A 23320-nucleotide genomic window follows, 5' to 3' on the forward strand; every position below is an offset into this window, starting at 1 on the left:
TGCCTCCTGAGCAGTTCCCGTGGCATAAAAGAGAGTCAGGCATCAAAACAGGGCAGTTTTTGTAGAGTCTTGTAAGAAGTTTGTTGAGGCAGAAGATCCAGGTTTTCAGATGCCATCCCTGGGATATCAGCTGAAGGGGTGCAGAGCATGGACAGTAACTCTCACAGCAGAATTTGTTCATAGTTCTGTATGGCATGGAACTAGGTGGGGGTAAGTAGGGTGTAGTAGAGTGATCCCCTTCTTTTTTCACAGGTTGGCCCTGAGATTAGCACTGTTGGTTAGAGCACGGTGCTAAGCAGCAGTGATGCACAGTGACTCATTAGGCTGAAGGGCACTCAAGAGGGTCAGTTCTTTTACCATCCCTCAGTGTACACATAAAGCCATTTGGAGATGGGATGATGCGACATAATTTGAGGTAGGATGCTCACTGGCAATATCAGGTTAAGTGTCATGAAAATAGGACACGAACATACATATTTATTTCTTATGCTGACAGTGCATTTGGACACAGCATAAGAATTGTAATTTATTATTCATCACATTATATTTTTTTTAGAATTAGGCAATTTATGATAATGAGATTTTTTTACAGGTATTTAGCTCAAAAATTCATAGCACCCTGAGATGCTATTACTGGGAAGCAGCATAGATACCTTGATGTCTTTAATGAAGTTAAAGCATAAAGAAAACAAAATTGAGGGTAGAGATTGTTCTAGAAATAAGAAAATGTCATTTCACAGGAACAGTATAGTTTAATTATGTGACTAGAAAGAAATAATATGAGCAAATAATAAATTAATTTTGAGGTGCCTAACTGAAAATTCGGAAGGAGGAGCTGGTAAACGTGACAGGATTATGACAGTAAAAGAACTTACATACTACAAACTAGTTTAGAACTAGGGGAAAATGGCAAATCAGCAGCATTTCTAAAGATTTTTAGTTTGGTAGGGGAGAAAGACACTTCTCAGATTTGGAGAGAGACTCCAGCCAGAGAAATGTCCATAGAAGTCAATTCACTGAGAACATGGGCAATCACACAAATGAAAAGCATGTCTTCTACTTTGCTGTGCTGTGCTATAACTTAATTTGTTTCATAGCAGCATTTCATACTTCTGATACTCTAATAAGTGTTCTGCTTTGTGACTTCTTATCCTCTGTATTAAAGTTTCTAAGTAGATGATCAAAAAGAGATTATTAATTGATTTGTGTTGTAATAATTGTGCTCATCTGATTAGTCAACAACCAAAGCTGATTTACCCTCCTTTCTTCTCAAGGCACTGCACTGATAATGGCTTTTCAAGACTGCAAAATAGATGCAGGAAGGCACTTGAAACTCAGATGTGCCAGGGAGATTGCTTTGTAGGTTAAGGGAATCATCTTACTTGAGTAATCACGATCCTATTTGTTTTTTCCTCCAGCTTGATAGGATTGCATATTGCTTGTGTTTTTTCTGGAACCTAATCTTTATTCATAGAATTTTTAGAGTGGTAACTTTGTTAAATATACCTATTTACATTGTTTCTGGTCTTATTTTTGGAATTATCCTTTTCACTGAGTTCTAAAACCAAAGCAAGAGAGTAGAATAACTTTCCAGTACTTTGATTTATAAGACCTGAGAAGAACTGCATTCCTGATAATGTTTTTAATGTTTCAAACTTAAGGGCAGAGGCAAACAGACTTACCGAGCTTGTCTACCAAAGTATATAAAAAGAATATGAAATATGTTGTAATACCTCATCCAAAACTTTCAGGTTTGGTTTAGTAACAACAGTTTAAACTTTAAAATCAGCATACCCAATGGAAAAATGAAAATCAGAGCATAAAAAGTAGAGTCTTATGTCAAAATGGAATCCAAAATTCATCTCTAATACCATTATTTATTCTCATATTTATAGAACTAGAAAGTCACATCTAAGCTCTCATCTAGCCCAAGTAGAATAATTATTTTAACAGAGTGAGAAAACAAAATGACAGTGTCATGGTATCCCGTCCCATGTTTTAAAGTAGTTTTTCCTCATACAGATGCTCTCCTGAGTTGCTATGTCTGAAATAAGCTCTATTTTTTTTTCTTTTTTTTCAAGATTTAGCTTTTGTGTTTGTCTAGAAACAGATTCACATCCCTTTATCATCAAACTAGGAGGACTCATTTCAGCTTCCCATCCTTTCAAAGTGTCTGTTTATTTGGAAATGTAAAATTACTGGGTTTATACCTGAATCATAGATTTCTCTTCTTGCATTATGTGATAGAAGGAGTTTGACAGTTGTGGCACTTTGTTTTTTACTACATGTGTTCGATTGCTCTTAAACTGAATTTGTATGGCCAGTGGGTCTATGTGGTATATGGACTGTTTTCCATGTAACAGACATTCACTAGATATTTAAATGGGCTGGTTTTTCTGACAAACTGACTTCTTACTGTTCCATTTGTGTGTGTGAGCCACAAAGGAGACAAAGACAGGGACCTACAATTTATGCATTAAAGCACTTCTTTCGTTCATAGTAGTCAGTTAAGAGAATTTAGGGACAGCAGGACTCACTGCAATGCAAGACACTCAAATGACTGAGAAAGTTTTAATGCAGAGATATTTGGCTTCAAATCACTTCTTTTTTTCCTTCTAAGAGCTAGTGCAATGACATTCTTTACACAAAGACTTGAGTGTGCTGGAGACCCAGTTCTAAATGCCTTATTAGAATAGAGCAGAGGATGGCTCCAGAGGATACCAAATCTCTAGTGCTGAGTTCATCATTACTTGAGAGAGGGGAGAAAGGATGCACAAATTAGTCTTTTAAGACTGCAAGATATTTAGCAAATAAGCTTTAAAAAAATGTAACCCAAAGTCTGTTTGTCGTAGGTTTTGCTCTTAGATTTCGGTGGGTTTTTTTCTGATTACAGAAACTATACTTGTGAAACTATTTCATAGATTTTGTTTTTGTTTTTGTTTAGAAGTTTCATTAAATAAGCAAACTGGTCTGCTAGAGAAAGATCATAATTATATTTTTAATTAACTATTAATTTTATGTGGTGGTCTGGTCCTTTTCTATTACTATAGTCAAATATGTCTTCTGTAGGTAGAACATGCCCACTAGTACTAACCAATTGCAGGTAAAACCTGAAATTCCAGGTCAGGAATGTATTTTGGCGTATGTTTGTTTCTGAAGTTGCACTTTTGTCATGACCACTCAGGCACTGAAATATTTCTGAGTGCATAGAAAAGAGGCTTGCATGTATTCCTGAAAAGCACTAGAGCTACACTGGGATTAAGTCAAGGGGAAAGAGCTGTCAAAACTAAGACTTTGTTTGTTTGTTTGTTAGTACTAGTTGTTCTTCAAATAGTCTCCCCCTCAAATCCATGGGAACAGATCCCCTGTGGAGCCCGGCCAGCTGGGCAGTGGGGCGAGGCGGGCAGAGGGAAGGAACTTCTCCTTGGATCCCGGGGGGCTTGGAGAAGCTCCCTCGTGAGTCCAAAGATGAGCTGGTCCCACAAGCAAAGGAAAGAGGTGCTCTCCCTCAGGATTAGTTCCAAAGTTTAATGAGGGCCTGGAGAGATCCCAGGCCACATCTGACTTTGAAGGACCTCCAGAGCAAGAGAAAGGGTCTCCCGGCCCAGAGCTGCCAGATATAGGGGGGGCGGGGAAAACCGAACGGCCAGTGGGGAAGGACATGGGAGCGGCTCTCGGGGGGCAAGGCCTCAGAGTGACCACTGAGGAGGGGGTCTGGGAGGAGTCCCAGCCAGGGTCCAGTTACCTGGTGATCCTGGGGAAAGGATCTGGACAAAGGGGAAGGGTCACCAGGTGATGGACACATCACCTGGGAGGAGACAGGGGGATGGGTTGGGGTTTGATGGACATGCAGGTTCTGATGGGAAAGCTGGAATGAACCAAACAGGTACAGAGAGGGGATATGGAGGGACAAACCATTATGAGGGATATACAGTGCAAACACAACTACATACATCAAAGGATGACAGGAAACTTCACACACTGTGAGAAGTTGGCTAAATTCCTTTTCCAAGTTTCAGGTACAAATGAAAATCCCTTCCCCAGCTGTTGCATGTTACAATTTTGACTGAAGGAGAGTGATTTTTCTTTACAGCTAAAATTATATTAGAGAAATAACATTCAAACAATTTTATAAAGAGATCTCAGCAGTGTAAAGCATGCTGGTACACAGAATAATATTGTAGACACAGTAAATTACTGCCTTTTACAGATAGTATATTTCTTTGATGCTTACTCCGAACTCTAAAGCATTTCGTCTGCTGCTTTTCAATTGTTCTTAAGAATGCAGTCATAATGCCAAGTTTTTCCTGAGACTGTAGCCTACAAAAAATAAAATAGGGGATATTTTATTCTTTTGGCAGTATTTTTGCTAGGGCAGCTCATGCAAGTCAAAGACTTTCCCACAGTCATAAACAGGACAAATAGAGGCTTCATCTTTTAGTGGCGAAGAAAAGTAGACATAGTAATGATGTACAGATAATCTGAATTATAATACTTCAGAGATTGCTTGAATAGTTAATGCAGAGAAAGGCAATTAAGAACATCAAAATAGACCAATATATAAGCATTTGAAGAAAATAACCTGAAACACAATAGGTAGAATGAGGTTAATTGAAAACCATTTATGTCTGATCAGTTTTGTTCTCAATAAGATAAGCTGAATAGAAAAATGAAAATAGAGTACTTTCCATTGCTGAAGCATCTGACACAGTAATTTTGAGTTTTCACAGTGACTAGAGTAGGTAGCCAGGAAATAAATACTAAATGAGACCAGTAATACTTCCTCAGGGCATGCTCCCACTGGCCACATAAGTGTTGCATTTGTCTATTTGTCTGCCTCAGTGCCATCCTTCTCCACAAACCTGTTCTGTTGCTCCTCAGTCCATGCCAGGAGTAAGAGCTGCAGAGTCCTCTGTAGGACAGAAGTGCCTGATGCTGGTATTTAATGTTGCATCATCAAAAGCTGATGCTGTTGCATTTACATTCTTGCAGTCTTCAACACATCTAGAGCCCCATTTAGTGACAAGATAATTGTAAATGGAGAAAAGTGTCTTGACCCTGACATATTTAAACTATTCCCATTACGACCGTCAGAGTCTGTACCACAGCAGGTTTTCGCAAGGGCAGTAAGAGACACAATATTTCAGCTCATAATGAATGAATGGGTAGTCTATTAAAAGCTGTATAAACAGATCAGCATTAATGAGTGCAGTGATTTTTATGAAGCTAAATATTACGTCAGAGAAATTAAATATCAGAAAATAAAAAATTGATGCAAAACAGAAATTTGATGCAGAGAGGAATTTTTTTATACCATAATTTAAAAGATTCCCTCAATACACTATGTCTAATTCTGTGTATTGTAGTTAAATAGAATTGCACATCACATAAAAACACAACAAAAAAGGAGAGGGGTAGTTAGAATTTTTTTTTCAGATGAAGCTATGGTTGATTATACCATGAAATCTTATCAAAATTATTCATGCCAGAAAATTCAAGGTGGTTTTGGGTTTGTTTTACAGAGACAGTTTCTTTTCAGATGTTTATTGCAGTTCACGTGTTTTCTTATTGTGTATCTTTCAAAACTATAAAAATAGCAAAAAATTATTTTGGGACTCAACTGTTTGACAGATCACACAGAGCAGTCATTAAAAACAATGCATTTAGCCTTAGGATTGGACATTCAGAAGCACAGTAGTAAACAGCAGCACTGTTGAGTGCATGACTTGGTAGCCTGATTGCTCTGATGCTTTGAAAACAACAGGTACAACTGAATAACCAAAGCTAAATAACATTGTCATAGCATTTGAAAGAAAGGTTAATAACCAAGACTGTATCCACATTAGACTGTCAGATGCTTGTCTAATTGCAAAGTATTCTTTTAAAGTGAAAGTGATACCTATGAGAGAGAGATCTCATTTAGGCTAAATTCCTTGTTGATATAGAATAGTTTTATTTAACTGCAGTTGAGCTATTTTAAATTAATACAAGACAGTTTGCTCCAAAACCTATGTTATACTTAGTCCACATGCAGGATTGCTAAATTCTGACAGCCGTTTATAGATAAAGAAATCTTTAAGTGGGGCTAAGAATACTTAGCAAAAAGAAATCTTACTGATTTTGTTGATACTGCACTGACCTGTCATTCAAATCAGGAAAAATTAAAGGGATATCTGTGGCAGTGACTGAAAAATCTATTTTAATTTATTTTTTACTTTCAAACTATAAGCTGATTTTATAATCACTGAAAACCTAACACTTAAAAACTCTTAATAATGAAGAATGAATCATCTTGTGTTTTCTTAGGTTTTGTCTCACTGCCTTGTTTAAATTTCTATTTTGTCTGAGAAATAGCTAGTCTTATCAGCAATAAGAGATGATTTTTAAAACTCTTACTGTACAAATGATAAATAATCAGAATTTGTGTAAAAGTTAGAGTAGTAAGCAGAACTACTGCAGCCAACCTATTTATTTTATGTCTAAAGGCTGCACAGAGTACTTACAGATAAGCCAATGTGACTTGAGGTCTACTCCACTATAAAAAGTCCCTCAAATTGTACGGTCCCACAGGTCTGCTGACAACACTAGGCACACTTGATGGATATATGCATGGTGTTAATTGCTTCATTTTGCTGTCTGTGTCACTGTAATAGACCCTTGCAGCAAAGAGCCTGAATGCTGACAGAAATAGCTGGGAGTGTGCAGAAAAAGCAATAGCTCTTAGGGGATCATGTGTTACATGGCAGGCCAGCTCAGAGGATCATCACCAGGGCACCATCTGATGGGACTGGGGAGCTTGCCCCAGAGACAAGGCTTGGTCCCTGAAACAGAAATGCTCAATCAGACAGAAATAGAAAGAGGCAGCATATAAAAGAGCACATCTAGAGGAGGTCAGTTTCAGGGTGGGGTATTGTTTGTTTGGGTTTTTAATTTAAAGAAAATTATCTAGTGTGCCAGTTGTAATTCAGTATTCTGAGGGCTTTTCCCTTGCTAGGTATCCTCAGGTAAACATAATAACAGTTGCTATAATTTTAATGGTGTTGGTGTAGTTCTTGATTTATGTAAACCTTTCCCCTTTGCTGTGAAAAATCTTTTTATAGTGACTATTACAACATGTAGAAAGATGAAAAAGATTGAGGCTTTTATGATTAGTCCCTCTTACACAAAACTTCTTGGAATAATTATATACTTGGAAGGCCCCTGAAGTTTCACGCTGAAGGTAACTTGTGCTTTCCAGCTAATTTAGGATATTATCCTTCCTGTGTCTGTTCTTTCTTATATCAGTCCATCGCAAAAATATTACATATACTAGATATTAAACATACTTTCTCTTTTTATCATGGGGCTTTGAGGAATACCTGTCTCAATTTCACCTTTCCTAAGTGCAGATTATTTTTTTCAGCCATTATCTGGCATGACTGCAATGAGATCTGCAATCTGCAGACTGGTAGCTGCTACAGGGAAGGTCATACTACTTGGCGAGACCCGAGCATGCTTAGGGAGGGCAGGTGCAGATGCTTTAATTCTGTCTTTGAGATGGATAAAACTGCCACTGGGAGTAGTGTCAACAACTTGCTAAATATTCTCATATCCAGACAGAGGTGGCTTGCCTTCTGGATGATCTTTCCATAGAAATCCATGTCTGTCCCCTGTATAAGGCAGATGATTTTAGTTATCCTAGAATCATAAGGACATTGCTCTGAACCTGCCACTGTTTGTATGAGTGTATAGAAAATGACCCTAAACCAGAAAGAAATTGCTTGGCAACACCCATCTTCCCCTACCTCAAAGCCTGACAATTGCATTGAATAAATAAATCAAAATCAAAATCAAAAAAATCAAAAAATATTAAATTTAATAACTAATAACAAGTGACAACTGACAGGAGTCAGGTGTGTTCTGCACAGTGCAATCCTTATAACACACCCTTCATATTCCTAGAGCCTTGAATTGACATGCCCTAGGTATGGAGGATCATGCCTGATAATAGTTTTCAGGTGATTATATGATAGTTGGCACATTTTCCCATGAAGCTGAAGCTGGATTATTTTAATTCCACTCCTAGGTAATTAGCAAAGTCAATCTGCCATTTACTCAGAAAAGCAGTTTGATGAGCCATGGGTTTGAGCTCTTGCTCTGACTATCTGTTCCTAGTGTTCCTGTCATGAGAAAAAGATGTTTACATTAACTGGGTTTTAGAGGTCTAACCAGGAACTTCTAACTAAACTGAGAGTTATTCTTCACACCTCTGTATTCTTGGTATTCCTGTGTGACTGGATTCTATTTGAAATTAATTTTACTGGTTTATGGCAGGCTGAAGGACTCCTTGCCCTGTTAGATTCAAAATGACAGTTTATGGCTTACATATACCATGAGTAGAGTTGACACAAAGAATTAAAATATACAGAGTGATCAAGCTGGGCTGCATTTAGAATGGAGAAGTATTTTTTCCCTGAAAACTTGTGCATCGTATCTCCACATCCTGTAACACATCCAGAAAACAAAAATTTCACCTGTTTGAGAAATGACAGTGGAAAAATATGCACTGACTTAGTGGGACATCTTACTATCAGTAGATACTACTAATGTTCCAATTTAACATCTTCCCAGTGACCTGTAAATTAGAAATGACAAATCATGTGTTATTTCTTGTCACATTGACAGCTACAGCATGTCCAAGTTAATGATGAGAAGTAAAATTAAGATGACAACGTGTTTTCTTTGACCACTCATTTAATCTGGAACTTGTTTCTCTTTTGCAGAACTATATAGCCTGACCATGGTGATATTAAAGACCCTCTGTGAATGATCTGTGAATGATTAACAGTGATTACTTCAGTAGAGGTGACATGAGACTAGCTAGATATTGGGATGTACTTAGTGTGAAGTAATCAACTGATTTTTTTATGCCAAAACGCTGATGCAAGTTTTAGATTTGTCTTGTTTTTCAGCTATTTCCCGTGTAAATAAATGCACCATATCTTGGTGAGGGCTGTAGTAGCTACGAGTCAGTGCAGAAAGAAAACATTGACTTTTGTAAGAAAAGGAAAGGCAGTCATGGGAATTAAAAATATCCATCTCTTGATTACAGGAGCAATTGGAGCATAATGAGAAAGGATGATAAAAAGAAGAACCCAACTTGACAGCTCCTCCATACAGAGCCAGGAAATGCATTGTCTGTGCAAGATGTGCCCCTGGTGTGTCTGTATTGCTTTGTGCAAAGGCCTCATATTCTTTGTTTGCTGGAAATGAATGAGGCAGATAGTTCACAGCTCAGGGACTATAAGGTTGTCTACATTGCTGTCTTGGTGAGGAGGAGTTTCTGGTGAACTTGGAGAGGAGCTGAGAGGCTGACAGTCTCTGCAGGCTTTGGACAGTCAAGGTGATGTGCAGTTGGCTGTGATAGAGAGAAGGAAAAATCACCTCAGTAAGAAGATCAGGGAGACTGTATGTCTTTCTACTGGTGTCTAAATCAGTCTATTTTGAAAGCTTGCACTCAGTATATAAAAGTGCCTGGACACATTATTCTAGTACAGACTTGAAGAGCTATCTCTGTTTAAAAGGATTCAGGAATATTTCAGGGTTTTTTTTGTCTGTTTGTTTGGGGTTTGTTTGTTTGTTTGTTTGTTTGTTTGTTTTTGGTTTTTTTGTAGTGGTGCAAAGAAAGGTGCAAAGCTGTGCTGAGAACTCTTCCTCAGCATCCTTCTATTAAAATTTGTGCAGTTGCTCTTGTAGGGCTTTCTTACTTCATCATAGAGTCATAGGATCCTAAAATGGTTGGGTTGGAAGGCATCTAAGAAACTATTGAATTTTAACACCTTACTATGGACAGCAACATCTTCCACTAGACCAGATTGCTCAAAGCCCCCATCCAGCCTGGCCTTGAGCACTAGCCAGGAATGGGACATCTGCAACTTCTTTGGGTAACCTGCACCAGTGCCTCAATACCCTCTCTCAATCTATATTTATCTACCTACTGCTGACTTTATCTGCCTAGAGGGTAACAGAATGAAATTTCAGAAAGAAGTCAAATAATCTTCTTGTCCTCACTATATACCCCACAATGAGCTTTTCCATGAGTCCATGATTCTGGTTTTCCTACATGTGCTTCCCTTTTGGAATATCAGTAGAGCTTTTGCCTTTAAAAGGGGGTGGTTTGTTCTACTTTAGGTGGAGTCCCCAGCCCTGCAAATATAGGGCACAGGCACTGTTTGGGGAAAAACATACTCTATATTTTTACCTTCTTATTTCTGCCACACAAAGGTAAGTCAGAAGTTTCCATCACTTCAAAGGGAGAGAGATTTTCCAATTGATGTTGTCCAGACCCTACTTCCTAGATTACAGAAGAAAGTTTCCCTCTGAAGTGGAGGAAAACCCCTTACCTGCTGATCTTACAGCAGCAGAGAGAGAGGAGGAGGCATTGGAGTTTAAGGACCAGAGGAACCAGACAACACAAAACTTGCAAGCTGTTATGAAGGGCAGGCTTCTGATGTGTAATGTGGCAAAAAAATGAGGGGTTTCAAGGAGAGTGAATTTGTTTGCTAGAGAGATACAATAATTCATTCTAGTGCTCCAGGGCTATATGTTTTCTGTCAAGCTGTCTGCTGGGGTGAAGGGAGCAGTATTGAATTAATTGGGCCAGTTTGTGTGTGGGAGAGCAGCCAAATTAGGACTGTGTGGGGATGCAAGTCTAGATGGTAAATCATATATGATATGTTTAGGGGGCAGAGTAAATTAGGAACCTGCACTGGAAGGGCTGGGGGATTGTCCAGTTATAAGACTCCTTGTTGCTTTGAGGCAATGAAAATGGTGGGTTTTTTTAGATTCTCAGGAGACAGAACAGGATGAAGTAGATAGAGCAGAAAAAGAATCGACAGGAAATGTAGCCCTAAGTCCTCTCATCTTCCTCCATCTGAAATTCTTTCCCCCTTCCCAAGATTCCTGTGGTTTTTCCACTTCTAATGCAGAGGTCATTGAAAATGGTATAAAAGATAGAAGGTGCCTTACCTTCTTCCCAAATTCAAGGGCCAATGTCCTCCCTTCCATTTCCACACATTAGCATTGAATACGCAGGTCTGGTGTGTGTGCTTGTTATGTTCTTTCCTTGTATAAACTTTAGTACTGGGGAGAGAAGAGCTACAAACAAGCCACATCAGCAAAGGCTTATCTTCCCCTACTGAAGGAGACTCTGAAAAGTTTTACCCCTTCTTGAGATTGCTAATTCACCCATTTCCAAATCAAACTTGCTATGCAAATTTGCATGCAGTTTTTCTCTGGGAGAAAAATATAGATTCTGTTTGTAAATGCTTATTCATACATATTTGTTTCTTTGTGTATCAGTACTTTAAACTTTATGTCACAATATGTTATGCAGTGAATTTTGTTTTAATTGGATTTGTATAAATGTGTTCAGAAGGCCATATGGGCCCATCTAAGGAACACAAGAATTACAATATTATTATAATAATCTGAGGCCTTAAGTTTTGCAATGTAAAATGAACTACGTAAAGAGAAGATTGAGGCATTAATGTTCTCTCAAAATGAAAGAGAAAAGGAAACACTCCTGTAAAATGAGAAGCAAGGAACAGCAGGTGTTTTATATTATGCTCTGATAATATTTTCTCTCAAGTTAAGAACCCTAACTACTGGGATCTTCAATTCCTAGGAGATGTATTTGGCAAAACATCTAGACTCTTTAAATCCTGGTTTATATGTGGATATGCATATTTTAAAAAGGAGGGAAAGAGGGGAGGGAAAGAGGCAGGCAGGCAGGAAAGCAATTATCAGCCCTTCTCCAAATTTTAGTGGGCCATGAGTCTCCCTATGCAGGTGGGCGCATGCTGCTTGGCCACTCAGCCCCATCCTGTGGAGCAGCTGATGTCTTCCATTTGTTCCCCTCTGTGTTACATTTCCTGAGCTCATTCACAGCTGTCTCCATTATTCACAGCTCTGAAGTGATGAGAGGAAGAAAGAAAACATTTTATCTGTCTGTGAGAAGGTTTCAGGTGGGCAGTGGGCAGGGAGCCATGGAGATAGTGACCCTTGCTGTTGCCTTGCAGGAATGTCAGCTCTGCTGGAGAGGAGGCCCGCAGAAGAATGAGGGAGTGTGATGGCCTGACAGATGCATTGCTGTACGTGATCCAGTCTGCTCTGGGGAGCAGTGAAATTGATAGTAAGGTTTGTCGTCTTTGTCTTTTCAGCAGGAAATACAGGTATTCAGGGTACATGGGGACTATAAATAGGCAATTTTTCATTATATTCTTTTTTTAATGCATTGTGAGGAATGTCTTAGCAAAGCATAATATAGCCCATTTTTTCCCTTTTTTTTTTTTTTTCTGCTGAGCTTTGCAGAAGTGCTCAGTAGAAAAAAAATATTTTATTATTTTAGTGTGCTAAGCATTGTATTTGTACCTGTGTATTGTGCACAGGTAGGCATGTCATCCTCTCCATTAAATTATTGGAGGAAAAAATGTGATACTGGTTTGAGAAGAGCGAATACATCATATTCCATGTAAAGTTCCTTACATTGCTTTGCCAGTTTTACCTTCAAATTGATTCTTAGTATCCAGTATGAGAGCTAATGAGAGTGAGATAGGCTGAGATGGCAAACAAGCTAAAGAATTATTGGGCAGTTAATAGGCAGTTTTGCAGTAAAACCAACGTTACTTCTTCTTTGAAGAGGATCAATGAATGCTTTCAATAACAACTGTGTTAAGATGCCTCATTATGTCAACTTTGCTTCTTTTAAAATGCTAGGATATGAACAAGCTTCTCCAGAGGTGAAAGGCACTCCCTAATTATAAAGACTCCAAGCATTTACAAATTGAAGATTTGTAATGCATTAAAGTATTCCAGAGAAGAAGAAAAGGGACAGTTTCTTTTGCTTTCAGTATATGGTGCTAAATTAATTACAGTTGCTGCTCTAGGGCAACCTTGGTCCATTTGCAAACCCCTAGGAATTTCAGGAGAGCAGCCTTTTATGCAGCAAGGTTTCAAAGCTCACTGGGCTTGTATTTCCAAATAATTCTTCACAGAGTTGTCTGTGGATCCCCATGGGTTTATAGATTTGAGAGGAATAATCTCCAGGAGTCTTTGGTTACCATCTGACTCAAATGGGTGAAATTTGCCTGTGAATTCTGGGGACAGAGAGGGGAATTAAGAGACGTTCATAGCATGAGGTGCTTGGCTAACAGCATGGCTTTGTTTTTTTTTTTAAGTAAAGGAAAAAAAAAATCGTCAAAACACCCAAAAAAATCTCACAGCCCATTACCCTGTAACCAAATTTCCATTAATAGAAGTTTAGTAGAGGGATGCTAAAAGGATACCAACCCACAAGGCAGGCACAATGCCTGACAGCAAGGTTTGGGGGAAACTTGGCTGTTGCCAGCCCCCACTACCCCACTTCCTGCAGAGCAGCCCCCAAACACAGGGGTGTTTTTAACTTCATTAGCTTCAGAATAGCTTAAAAGTAGCTAGAGTAGAAAAACTAGTGAGCTTATACTTAGCCCCCTCATGATGAAACATAGAATAGAATAAGGAATTCAAGGATCCTTGAAAGTCAAGGAGGAGTGAAGTTTGTCCAGCTGTGTGGTTAGAACCAGCTTTCTTGGCTTGTAGGAGTTCACCTTAATAGAGAACATGTTGATTGAATTTGAGCCTTGGAAGTTTGCTTATCAGTTTTTAGTTTAAGGTAGCATTGTCCTCATGACGGCTCAGCTTATGTTTTCCACAAAATGATCATTTTAAATGCAAAAACTATGATTTCTTAAAAGGAAAATTAGCGTTTAGTATTCTAATCAACAAATGCAAAGCTTCAACTTCAGCATACTATACCAAAAGTGAATAAAATTCATGATAAAAAAAAAAAACAAAGAGGCAGCAAATTTTGAAGAATAATTCTGGTCACTGTAATGTTTGCAAAGCTTTCAGCTATGAAAGGTGCACTGAGAACACTTTCTAGACACAGACACACGCACATACATATTTCTAGATGTGTTTATATATTTGGCAGAAATTTCAAATTAGTACAAGTGTATTGCAAAATTGTGACATTTCATCTATGTTAAAAAACAGATGTATAAATTTTCCTGTATAGATGAATCTGAATGCGATGTCGCCTCTGGAGCTTTGTGTCATCACAAAAAATGTGTGCTGAGTGCATACCTGGCAGAAGCTCATTCCATATGTGAAAGTAAACCAAGCCCCATCTGTTTGCCTCACTGGTGAATATGGCAGAATATGGTAGAGCTGAAAGCCTCACAGTCATTTCATTCTAGGTTAATGGAGCAAAAGAGCTGAGATGTAGTGGCTATTGCTTTTTATCTCCATAGAGCATTAGGAACAGTTGAAATAAATAAAAATAGATAGAGAATGGATTTTTTAACCATGCTTTCCTTGTGTGCAGAAAATTAAGCTCATATCCTTCTTATTAGGGATAGTCAAACCAAATTGAACCAATTAAATGAGTAAGTTTCACGTCTAAACTGAACTTCTTTTAGACTTGGAGAAATTGGGTTGAATTACAAGTGAATTTTCCTCCCCTGGGTCTCATCCATTTATGGATTCCTGCTTGCATCTTCTACAGAAGGCTCAACCTATTAGGAGGATAAATGGATGAAAGGGAAAGGCTGCACACAAGGTATCTGTCTGCAGCCTGGCTAGAAGCAGTAAAAGCTGCACGACAGATTTCTAGTTCTACTTCTGGGACTGGAGAAACATCATCTATTTATGCCACAAGTACTTGTGAAATGGAGCTCAGATCCCAATTTTATGGCAATTTACATAGATTTTTTGCCAGAAAAAAAGGTTATTTCTGGTTTCAAAAGGACAAAACCCGGGATCTATGGCCATTTTTTGTTTGTAGCATTTTCTGTTCACTGAAGTGGGAGTTTCCTGACATTTGGAGTGTTCAGGTTCTCTTGATCACTTTTTACCTTGACATCTGTTTCACATGGGGCTCAAGTGTGGAATTCAGAACAATAAAAAAACTCACCAAAAAGTATTGTCAAGAAGACTACTGATTTGTTACCATAAACATTTCTGAATCTCTTAACCTGTGATTAACTGGGGAGCACTCAGAAATGTTCACATAAGAAGTGTGCTGAGAAAATGCACATGCAAAGATAGATTATATTCCTTCTGCTTTGTATTCAGAGTGAGCAAGGGGAGAATTTTAATACTTTTCTGGTTTTGTTTTCTGTATTTTTCTTTTTGACATATTTTTCAGACCGTTGAAAACTGTGTGTGCATTTTGAGGAACCTCTCATACAGGCTAGCTGCAGAAACATCTCAGGGACAGCAGATGGGAACAGATGAACTTGATGGATTACTCTGTGGTGATGCCAATGGAAAAGATGCAGAGAGTTCAGGGTGCTGGGGAAAGAAAAAGAAGAAAAAGAAATCACAAGATCAGGTAATGAAAGTTATTTGCAGCTGTGTTGTGAGTAGTTGAAGTGGCCATAATTTAAAATATAAATAATTAATGCACTGTATTAGAAATTAAATGCATGACGCATAATATACAAAACTGTTGTCCTTGTTAGTTAGCTGAGAGCTTAAAGTAGAATATGACTCTGGAGTAATAAAATATGTTTGCTTGAGAAATTGTACATTATGTGGTGCACCTGGAAACTGTAGTGATGGGTACACTATGAATGCCATAAATACTGTAAAATGCTCTTTGAAAGGAGACCATTTCTAATGAAAAGTGTAATCTGCATATACTTTAGACTGTACTTCCACAGAACCACGAGTTTGTAAAAAGGCTTTAATGCAAACAAACATCAGGCTTGTATATATACACTCATTTGCTTCAAAGTTAGTCTTGTACTGTTGAGAGAAAGCTGTACAGGACTGAATCAAGTAATACAAGTAAATGTTAAAAAAACATTCGTATTTTGATATATTTAATGTTGTTGCCAAAGAAAAATTGAAAACCAAAGTCTTGATTGCTTCCTCAAGTTGTTTGACAGGTTATAATTTTGGGTGGGTTGATTTTTAGAGTGTATTTTTCTCCTTTTTTATTCCATTAAGAACTTATAATTTGGAGAATACTGAAAATTATATTACAGAGAAAGACACTGTTGTATCTGTACACACAGCAAATAGCAATAAGAATGGCTACTGATTTATGGGCTTTTTCAGACAACCTGTGCTGGCAGCAGTAGTTTTCCACCTCTTCCAACACTTACTCACTTTTTTTGCATTGTAGTTTATTTCTGTTGTAGATTGCTCAAAGAAAATATTTTTGAGTAAGCAATTAAGTGCACAGGGGAATAAATTATGTCAACCAGTACTGAAAATATTCCTGAGTTCCTAAAGCCAAATTGTGTTAATGTAGAAAGTTATAGCAACATTACTAAGCTAAAAATTGGATACTGAAAAAATGCAGCACTCATTACTAGTAAGACTTCTATTTCACTTACTGTTGTGGTTAAACACCCTACCATCAGATAACTTGAATTTGTTACAGCCTTTTGTTGGGATTCTTGTGTTAGGCTACAGTGAGATTAGAAGTGTTGAAGCAAACTAATTTTACCCCATGAAGTAGTCATCATCCCTGTTACTGAATTAACAATTCTCACACACTGTGCTTTCAGTTATTCAAAGGGCAGGAGCAAAAAATAGGGTGTCTGGTGTATGCATGCATCACACTGCAACTTGGCTTGCTCTTTGATGCTCTGTTTACTAACACATGCACACACTATCTAAAGGCTTTTTTAAGTCTTCCTCTTCTATTTCTTCTGTGACTTTTGGATCAGAGAGTCATACTTTTAACTCTGTACTGTTGACTCCTTCAGTATTCCCATAGGGTCTCTCTGTACTGCAAGGGTTCCCTTAAGAACTTTTTTTGCTCCTCCAGACCAAAGAGCTGAGCTCTTTTGGCCGATCACCTTTACAATGTGCATGCTTTTGCCTGCTCTTAGATATTTTTTGTCTGTTTCAATGAGTGTTTGTTATTGGTATGTTGCATGGTAAAAGTCTCCTCAGAACTGTTAGTGTTGGCCTCATGGAAGACTTTCATATAATCTTTTAAATCCAAAGAGTAATAAAACTACACACATATTTTCGGGTTTATGATCACTAGGCTTTTCTGTGTCAAGGACATAAATTTACTCTTTCCAGAACTGATTCTGTTGTACACAGGACTGCTTTGTATTACAAGTATTAGAAACATTTTTCTAATTGTGTTTTCTTATTTCATCTAATTTCCTTTAAATCCAGACATGCTACTTCATCTTGCCATATTCAGGGTCTCACATGTGGATATTATTCAGTTCAGGAATTTTAAAGGGGCCTTGCGAGCCTTCTGCAGGTTATTTTCACCCCATAATCCTCAACTGTGGTTGAACATTTCAAATTATTTGAAGTATATTATCAAGTTAATATATTATCAAATTAACTGGAGTGCCACTAAAAACAATAGCAGCAAGATCCACTGTGCCAGAAACAGCTCTCCCAACTTACCCTTAAAAATGGAAAAGAAAAGCAACATTTTTTTATGTAACCACATTTAGATTAGTAGCATAAAATAACTCAAACTGTGATAAGGGTAAATGTTACTTTTCTGTCCATTTGTACAGAAGTGTGTTCAGAGGTGCTTGTCCAGTATGGACATAATTGTCCAATTGTGTAAAAAGACATGTTCCTTCTGCTTCTTTGTCTTTGTGGTTCCTTTAATACTTGAGAGTTTTGTCTTTTCAGGCAAAGCCCAGGGCACAGGCACATCTCTGTCAGTTGTAACACCTCAGTACAGAGGAGTCATATCCAGTCTATGGTTGCTACATTTTACGTCTCCAGAAGATATGTATTCAGGGTATAGGATTTTTTTCCCTTTTTTTGGCAGCCTGTGGGATTTTTGGGTAAACAAAATTGCTGTTTCACTCCTTCTCAGAATATAAAATGTACAAAACAGTGTGGGGGTAAATGGTTCAGATTTTAGTGAATGTAATTTTGAAATTTTCCTATTACCCTATTGCTGTAACTTAGTTTCTTCATTATTGTGTGTATTTTCTTAAACTCTATTTGTGCATTTATGAGGTAGTCTTTAATTTTTGGATAAAAGTGTTACTAAAAAAGTAGCAAAACTATCGTAGTTGCAAAAGAAAAACAGATGTATAATTTTAAACAAAGATTGGATGAAGATGCAGTTTTCTGTATTTAAAAAAATCCTTACAGATCAGGGGAGTTTGTTTCTTAAGCCATAAAACAGGAGAAGCTTGATATTAAAGTCACTTTCTCATGGATTTTCCTACAGTGAAAGTACAAGTTAATTTCTTTATTTTATGATTTAGGGAGTATCCCAATTTTTCTAAGTAATGTTTCAGGTATAGTCACATGTAAATTACTTGAAAGAAAAAACAGGGTTGAGTGATAGTATAAAATGTGGCTTCTTTCAAAGGCCTTTCAAGAACCAACTGGAATTTATTTTTTATTAATGACATCAGTTGTCTATCAGTTGTCTATAATGGCACCTTCTGTGCATCTTGGAATCAAGTAGGAGATGTGTCTTTGTTCAGATCATAGGTGTAATGGCACCTTTCAAATTGCTTTACTTAAGGAGTTCCCTTAGGATCACAGGAAACAAGTGTTCTTCACATTTTGGAATAAAGGTGGGTGGTATTAAAAGAACACACAATCGTTTTGCCAGAGCTGAGAGAGGTTCTTGAGGCATCTGCTTTGTCGCACAAGTTAAATGTTAGAAGAGGCCCAAACCTTCTGAAGGTTTGTGGTAAAATATAGGTACAGCACTGGTTGGAAACACAGAAAGCAAAACTTCTGTTAAGGCCTCAGAAAAAATAAGTGAAACTCACTTGGCTTCTGTCTCAAACCTCTAGGACCGTAATTCTTTGCTGTTTTGTTAGTTTTTCTCTGCTGCTTACCTGTGATCAGCTGGTACTGAACCCTCACCCCAGTAAGCTCTCCAGCCTCACTCCCCTTCATCTCTGACTAGGACCTTGTAGACATCAACCTTTCTGCCATGTATTGTGCCACTCTTCAAATGGAAACAGATTCTCCCACTGTTGGAAATGCTGTTCATGCAGCTGGCATGCGCACTGCTTACAGGTTTATACTTTGACTTGTATGAGAAATTAGGATGATGACAAAAAGCAGTTAGGGCAAATCAGGTGTGTGGTGCAACTTCAGTAAAAAAAAAAAAAAAACTCCAGGTAGTTGTTATTAATCCTTATGGCCCATTATGTATACATGTGGTGCAATTTCATTTATTTTCCTTTCTTCTCTAAGAGAAACAGGTTGACTTCTTGGCTTCATGCTCATCTCAAGTTCCCCTTTTGTGATCATTCTTGTCAAACCAGAATCTAGCCCAAAGTCTGTTTTTTGATTGGAAGTGACACTTCTGAAATGAGCCTGACCTTCTTTTTCGCCTTCTGTCAGAAGCCTTAAGGTGTATAAGAGCAACATTTCAAGTTATATATAATTAAGAATTGACTGGCACACCTCTTTAGCATGCTTGCTAAATGGCCTATAAATTCTTCTATCTATGTGAAATAGAAGGTTTAAGGCAATAATATTTCAAAAAGCATAAAAAATAAATAAACCCACCAGATACGTCTTTTCATGTGGTGAGCCCAGTGTTTTACCAATTATGTTCATCTTCTACCAAGCCATACCAAGCTAATAAGCACAGAAACAGAGCATTGGTGGCAAGTCCTGGGTTTAACCAATAATGTGAACTGTAATTAGGGATGAAAGGATGTGTTACCAATATATTCTTGCTCAGAAATAATATTATTTCCACTTGTTGCTTCCTTGTCTTGCACCAGGTGATTATGTCAAATACTGAGTAGCAAGAATCAACTGTCTTGAGCAATTCCTTACAGAGCATTTTGAAAACCATTTCTCCTTTCTTGTTTGCCAACACTGCATCTTCCCAGATACTCTGTGAGCCTCTCAGTGTCATGTACAGCCAATTTGTTTTCAAAGTCAAAACTGCAGGATTATTAAATACAATTTGTATTTGTCCATTTGTGGAACATACTGCAAAGCCAATTAGCTTCAGCCTTCTGTGGAGAGGAGAAGGGCATGCAGTTTTAACTCCATCCCCCTTCATTTGGGAAGGGTCTGTTTTTAAGCAAAGAGGAAATGTACAAATTGAATTAATATTTTTTTCTTAGGTAATATTAAGGATAATATTAAAAAGTAGAATAAAGGCATTGACAACAGAAGTTCAATAAAGGACTTATTTTAAGAGTGTAATGTACAATGTAAAGTACAGTTTAGATTTATTAATATCTGAGATTAACTATAATGATTCAATACATTGAAATATTTGGAAAGCATTTCAAACACTTTTCCTGTAATTATAAATGTTGTTGCATCAAACTGGGAGAGGTACCATTATTTATGCAATGAGGTCTGCTCTCTCCCACCATGCTCCTGTAGTCTCTATGTCAGTTAACACCTGCTTTTATATTCACCATCTTTATTTAGGCCTGAATATCTAAACTGCAGTTCGACTTGATGTAAACAGTGGTATTCTTGCCTGCTTAGTGTCGGCTGCATGGATTCTGAAATTAAGCTCTCTGACTTGGGTGATTTTTGTTGCTGAATTTCTGATTTCTACTCTTGACAGTATTGGCCAATTCACCTCTTGGACGAAGGTGTCCAAAAGAGGTTATTGGACTGGCATGTCTAGGGAGAGCTGGCAGAGATTGCCACAGCTACTGAGACATGCAGGATGAGATATCAGGATCTTCTGAGGGGACATGTTAATTTAAAAGTCTTTGGCATTTCAGAAATGGTTTTAGTAAGCACCATGTAATTACTCATATGAATTTTGTCACTGCTGCTTCAAGGAGCATAGCTACAGTATTACCAGGCTTTCCCAAATGTCTAGGATCATTGGAGAGAGGTCTAGATGGTTTTAGACATTGCTGGGGCTTGTTTTAATTTTTTCCTGGATATTTTAGTAGTGATACTTCGTACAGACTGGGGTAAAGGAAGTTTTCATATGTAATAGATTAAAATAAAATGCTGGTTTTTTGTTATCAGAGGAAAACCTGTTGTCATGTGATACCTATTTAAAAGCAAACCCCACCAATTTGAGGTTCTTAGTATAAATACCAAAATCTGCAGAGTATACTTCTCTGAGTCGAAGCCTTCCCACATATTTAGTAGAATTGCACAATAAATATGGATTTACTTTCATTAAAATGAGAAAGGTGGTGGTAGATAATCTATTGTGCAGCACAGGAAAGCATCTTGATGAGTGATATTTTTCTCCTATCAAAGTTTTTTACAATTATGAAAATTTTGAAATTTTATTAGGGTACTCTTACTATCTGTCTGTTATTCTTAAAAGATCTTAGTATTTGGCTTTATTTTTCTTGACTTTAATCCTTTTTTTGCACCAGTCTCGGGAAATGAGAGATTTGAATCTCACCCACGTAACAAGCAGTTTGTCAGCTTCAACCACAATATATGTGGGTAATTTCAGCTGAAGGAGGGAAGCCTGGAAGGAATATGTATTTATTACTTTTTTTTCTTTTTTTCGTATAAGCTAGGAAGAGTAATTGCATGTTGTCCTCTTTTTCAGAGGCTACTACTGCAGCCTCACTCTGTTTCAAATAGACCTTCGTGATCATTCCTGATGGGCTGCAACAGTACAGTAACTCTTCCAATCATTTACTGGGTGGAGGTGTTTACTGGGTGAGGATGCTGCCTCAGCTCATTAATATTTAGCAATGCAAACTGCAAAGCAACTTCTGCCATGCTTAAACCACTATTTTAGATATTGACTCTAATACCGCTTGGGGAAATTTTTTTTGGTGGGGTTTTTTTTTTGGTTTTTTTGGGGAGGTTTTGGTTTGGTTTGGTTTGGTTTGGTTTTTTTGTGGGGTTTTTTGTTGTGTTTTTTTTTTTTTTTTTTTTTGCTCAGGCGATTGATGTTTATGAAGTACAAAATAAATGAATGAAGATCAGGCAAATCTCCTTTGTAATAGCTTCTTTGCTTTCCTGTCTCACTTCTGCATGCCCTGCAGCAGTTGGGCTGTACAGGTTCAGGCACTGGTCTCAGCTACACAAAAGATACCAGAAGCCACTAAGCCCTGCAGTGAAGAGGCTGCCACAGACTCAGCAGATGTTGCGGTTTAACCCCAGTCAGCAACCAAACCAAACAGCCTTCACTCAGTGGGGCGGGGGCAAAGAAGAGTGAAAGCGAGGAGATGCATGTGTTGAGGTAAAAGCAGTTTAATGAGGAAAGTAAAAGCCCCACATGCAAGCAAAGCAAAGAAAGGAATTCATTCACGGCTTCCCATGGGCAGGCAAGAACACTACCCATCTTCAGCCATCCCCAGGAAAGCAGAGCTCCATGATATATAACAATTATTTCGGTAAACAAGCCCCATCCCTCCAAATGTCTTCCCTTCCTTCTTCTTCCCCATAGCTTTATATTCTGAGTATGACACCATGTGGTATGGAATGTCCCCTTGGTCAGCTGGAGTCAGCTGTCCTGACTGTATTGCCTCCCAGCTCTGTGCATCCCCATTCTCCTCACTCATGGGGTGGGATGAGGTGCAGAAAAGGCTTTGTCAGTGTTACTCAGCTGTGACTAAAACATCCCTGGGTTCTCAGTGCTGTTTCCAGCACCAATTCAAAACATGACCCCATACCAACTACTGTGAAGGTAATTACCCCAGCCAAAACCAGCACCGTATGGTGAACAGTGACACCCTCCTTTGCAGCCACTCTGCTGCTCTGGGCACATAGACCACATGTGACAAACACTTCAGGACATTTTCCAGGGTCAATGAATTTCCTGTGCTTTCACTGCACATGTATGTGTGGTACCAAAGATTTTCATCATTATTGCATGGACTCTGAGGCATCACAGCATCTTGGGAAAAAGGTTTTTTACTCACAGTTGATGATAAATTAATGCAATCATGCTGAAAGTGAGTTGCAAGAAGGGCAAGGAAATGCAGTCATTTGTCTCAGTTTTGGGTTTTTTTTGGTTTTTTTTTTTTTTTTTATGTTTTCTCATTACTGGGCAGAATGGCAAAACAACATTAAATATTAATTTATCTGCTAGATAATTTCTAGTGCTTTATATATACCAGCACAGCATGAACATTTATATAGAGCTCTACTTATGTCTACTTGGCTGATTTTCAGTACTCCTTGGGATCATATGAGGGTAAATAGCTGTACATTAAAAAAAATCATACCCCCTCATATGGGTAGATCTGATACATTTGATGTGTTTCATGTGCTTTGTCCTTGAAATAACACACCCTGTGCAAACACTCTTTACTTGCATAATGTATAATTGGTACAAGTTGGAATGAGACTAGTGAAGACT

The 23320-nt window shown here is 38.0% G+C and overlaps 1 protein-coding gene across 8 annotated transcripts in view; it reads left to right on the plus strand.

Annotated features, from left to right (window-relative positions):
- The window catches only part of CTNND2 (catenin delta 2), a 644065-nt gene that overhangs the window by 531802 nt on the left and 88943 nt on the right, over window positions 1-23320 (plus strand). For all 8 annotated transcript variants that reach the window (XM_085573606.1, XM_031503967.3, XM_031503965.3 and 5 more), the window contains 2 exons: window positions 12060-12177; window positions 15227-15412. In XM_085573606.1, coding sequence (XP_085429732.1) covers window positions 12060-12177; window positions 15227-15412 — 304 coding nt within the window. The remainder of the gene's footprint in view (window positions 1-12059; window positions 12178-15226; window positions 15413-23320) is intronic.

This window comes from Lonchura striata, chromosome 2, assembly GCF_050655825.1.
Source record: "Lonchura striata isolate lonStrDom1 chromosome 2, ASM5065582v1, whole genome shotgun sequence".
Classification (NCBI taxonomy): Eukaryota; Metazoa; Chordata; class Aves; order Passeriformes; family Estrildidae; genus Lonchura; species Lonchura striata.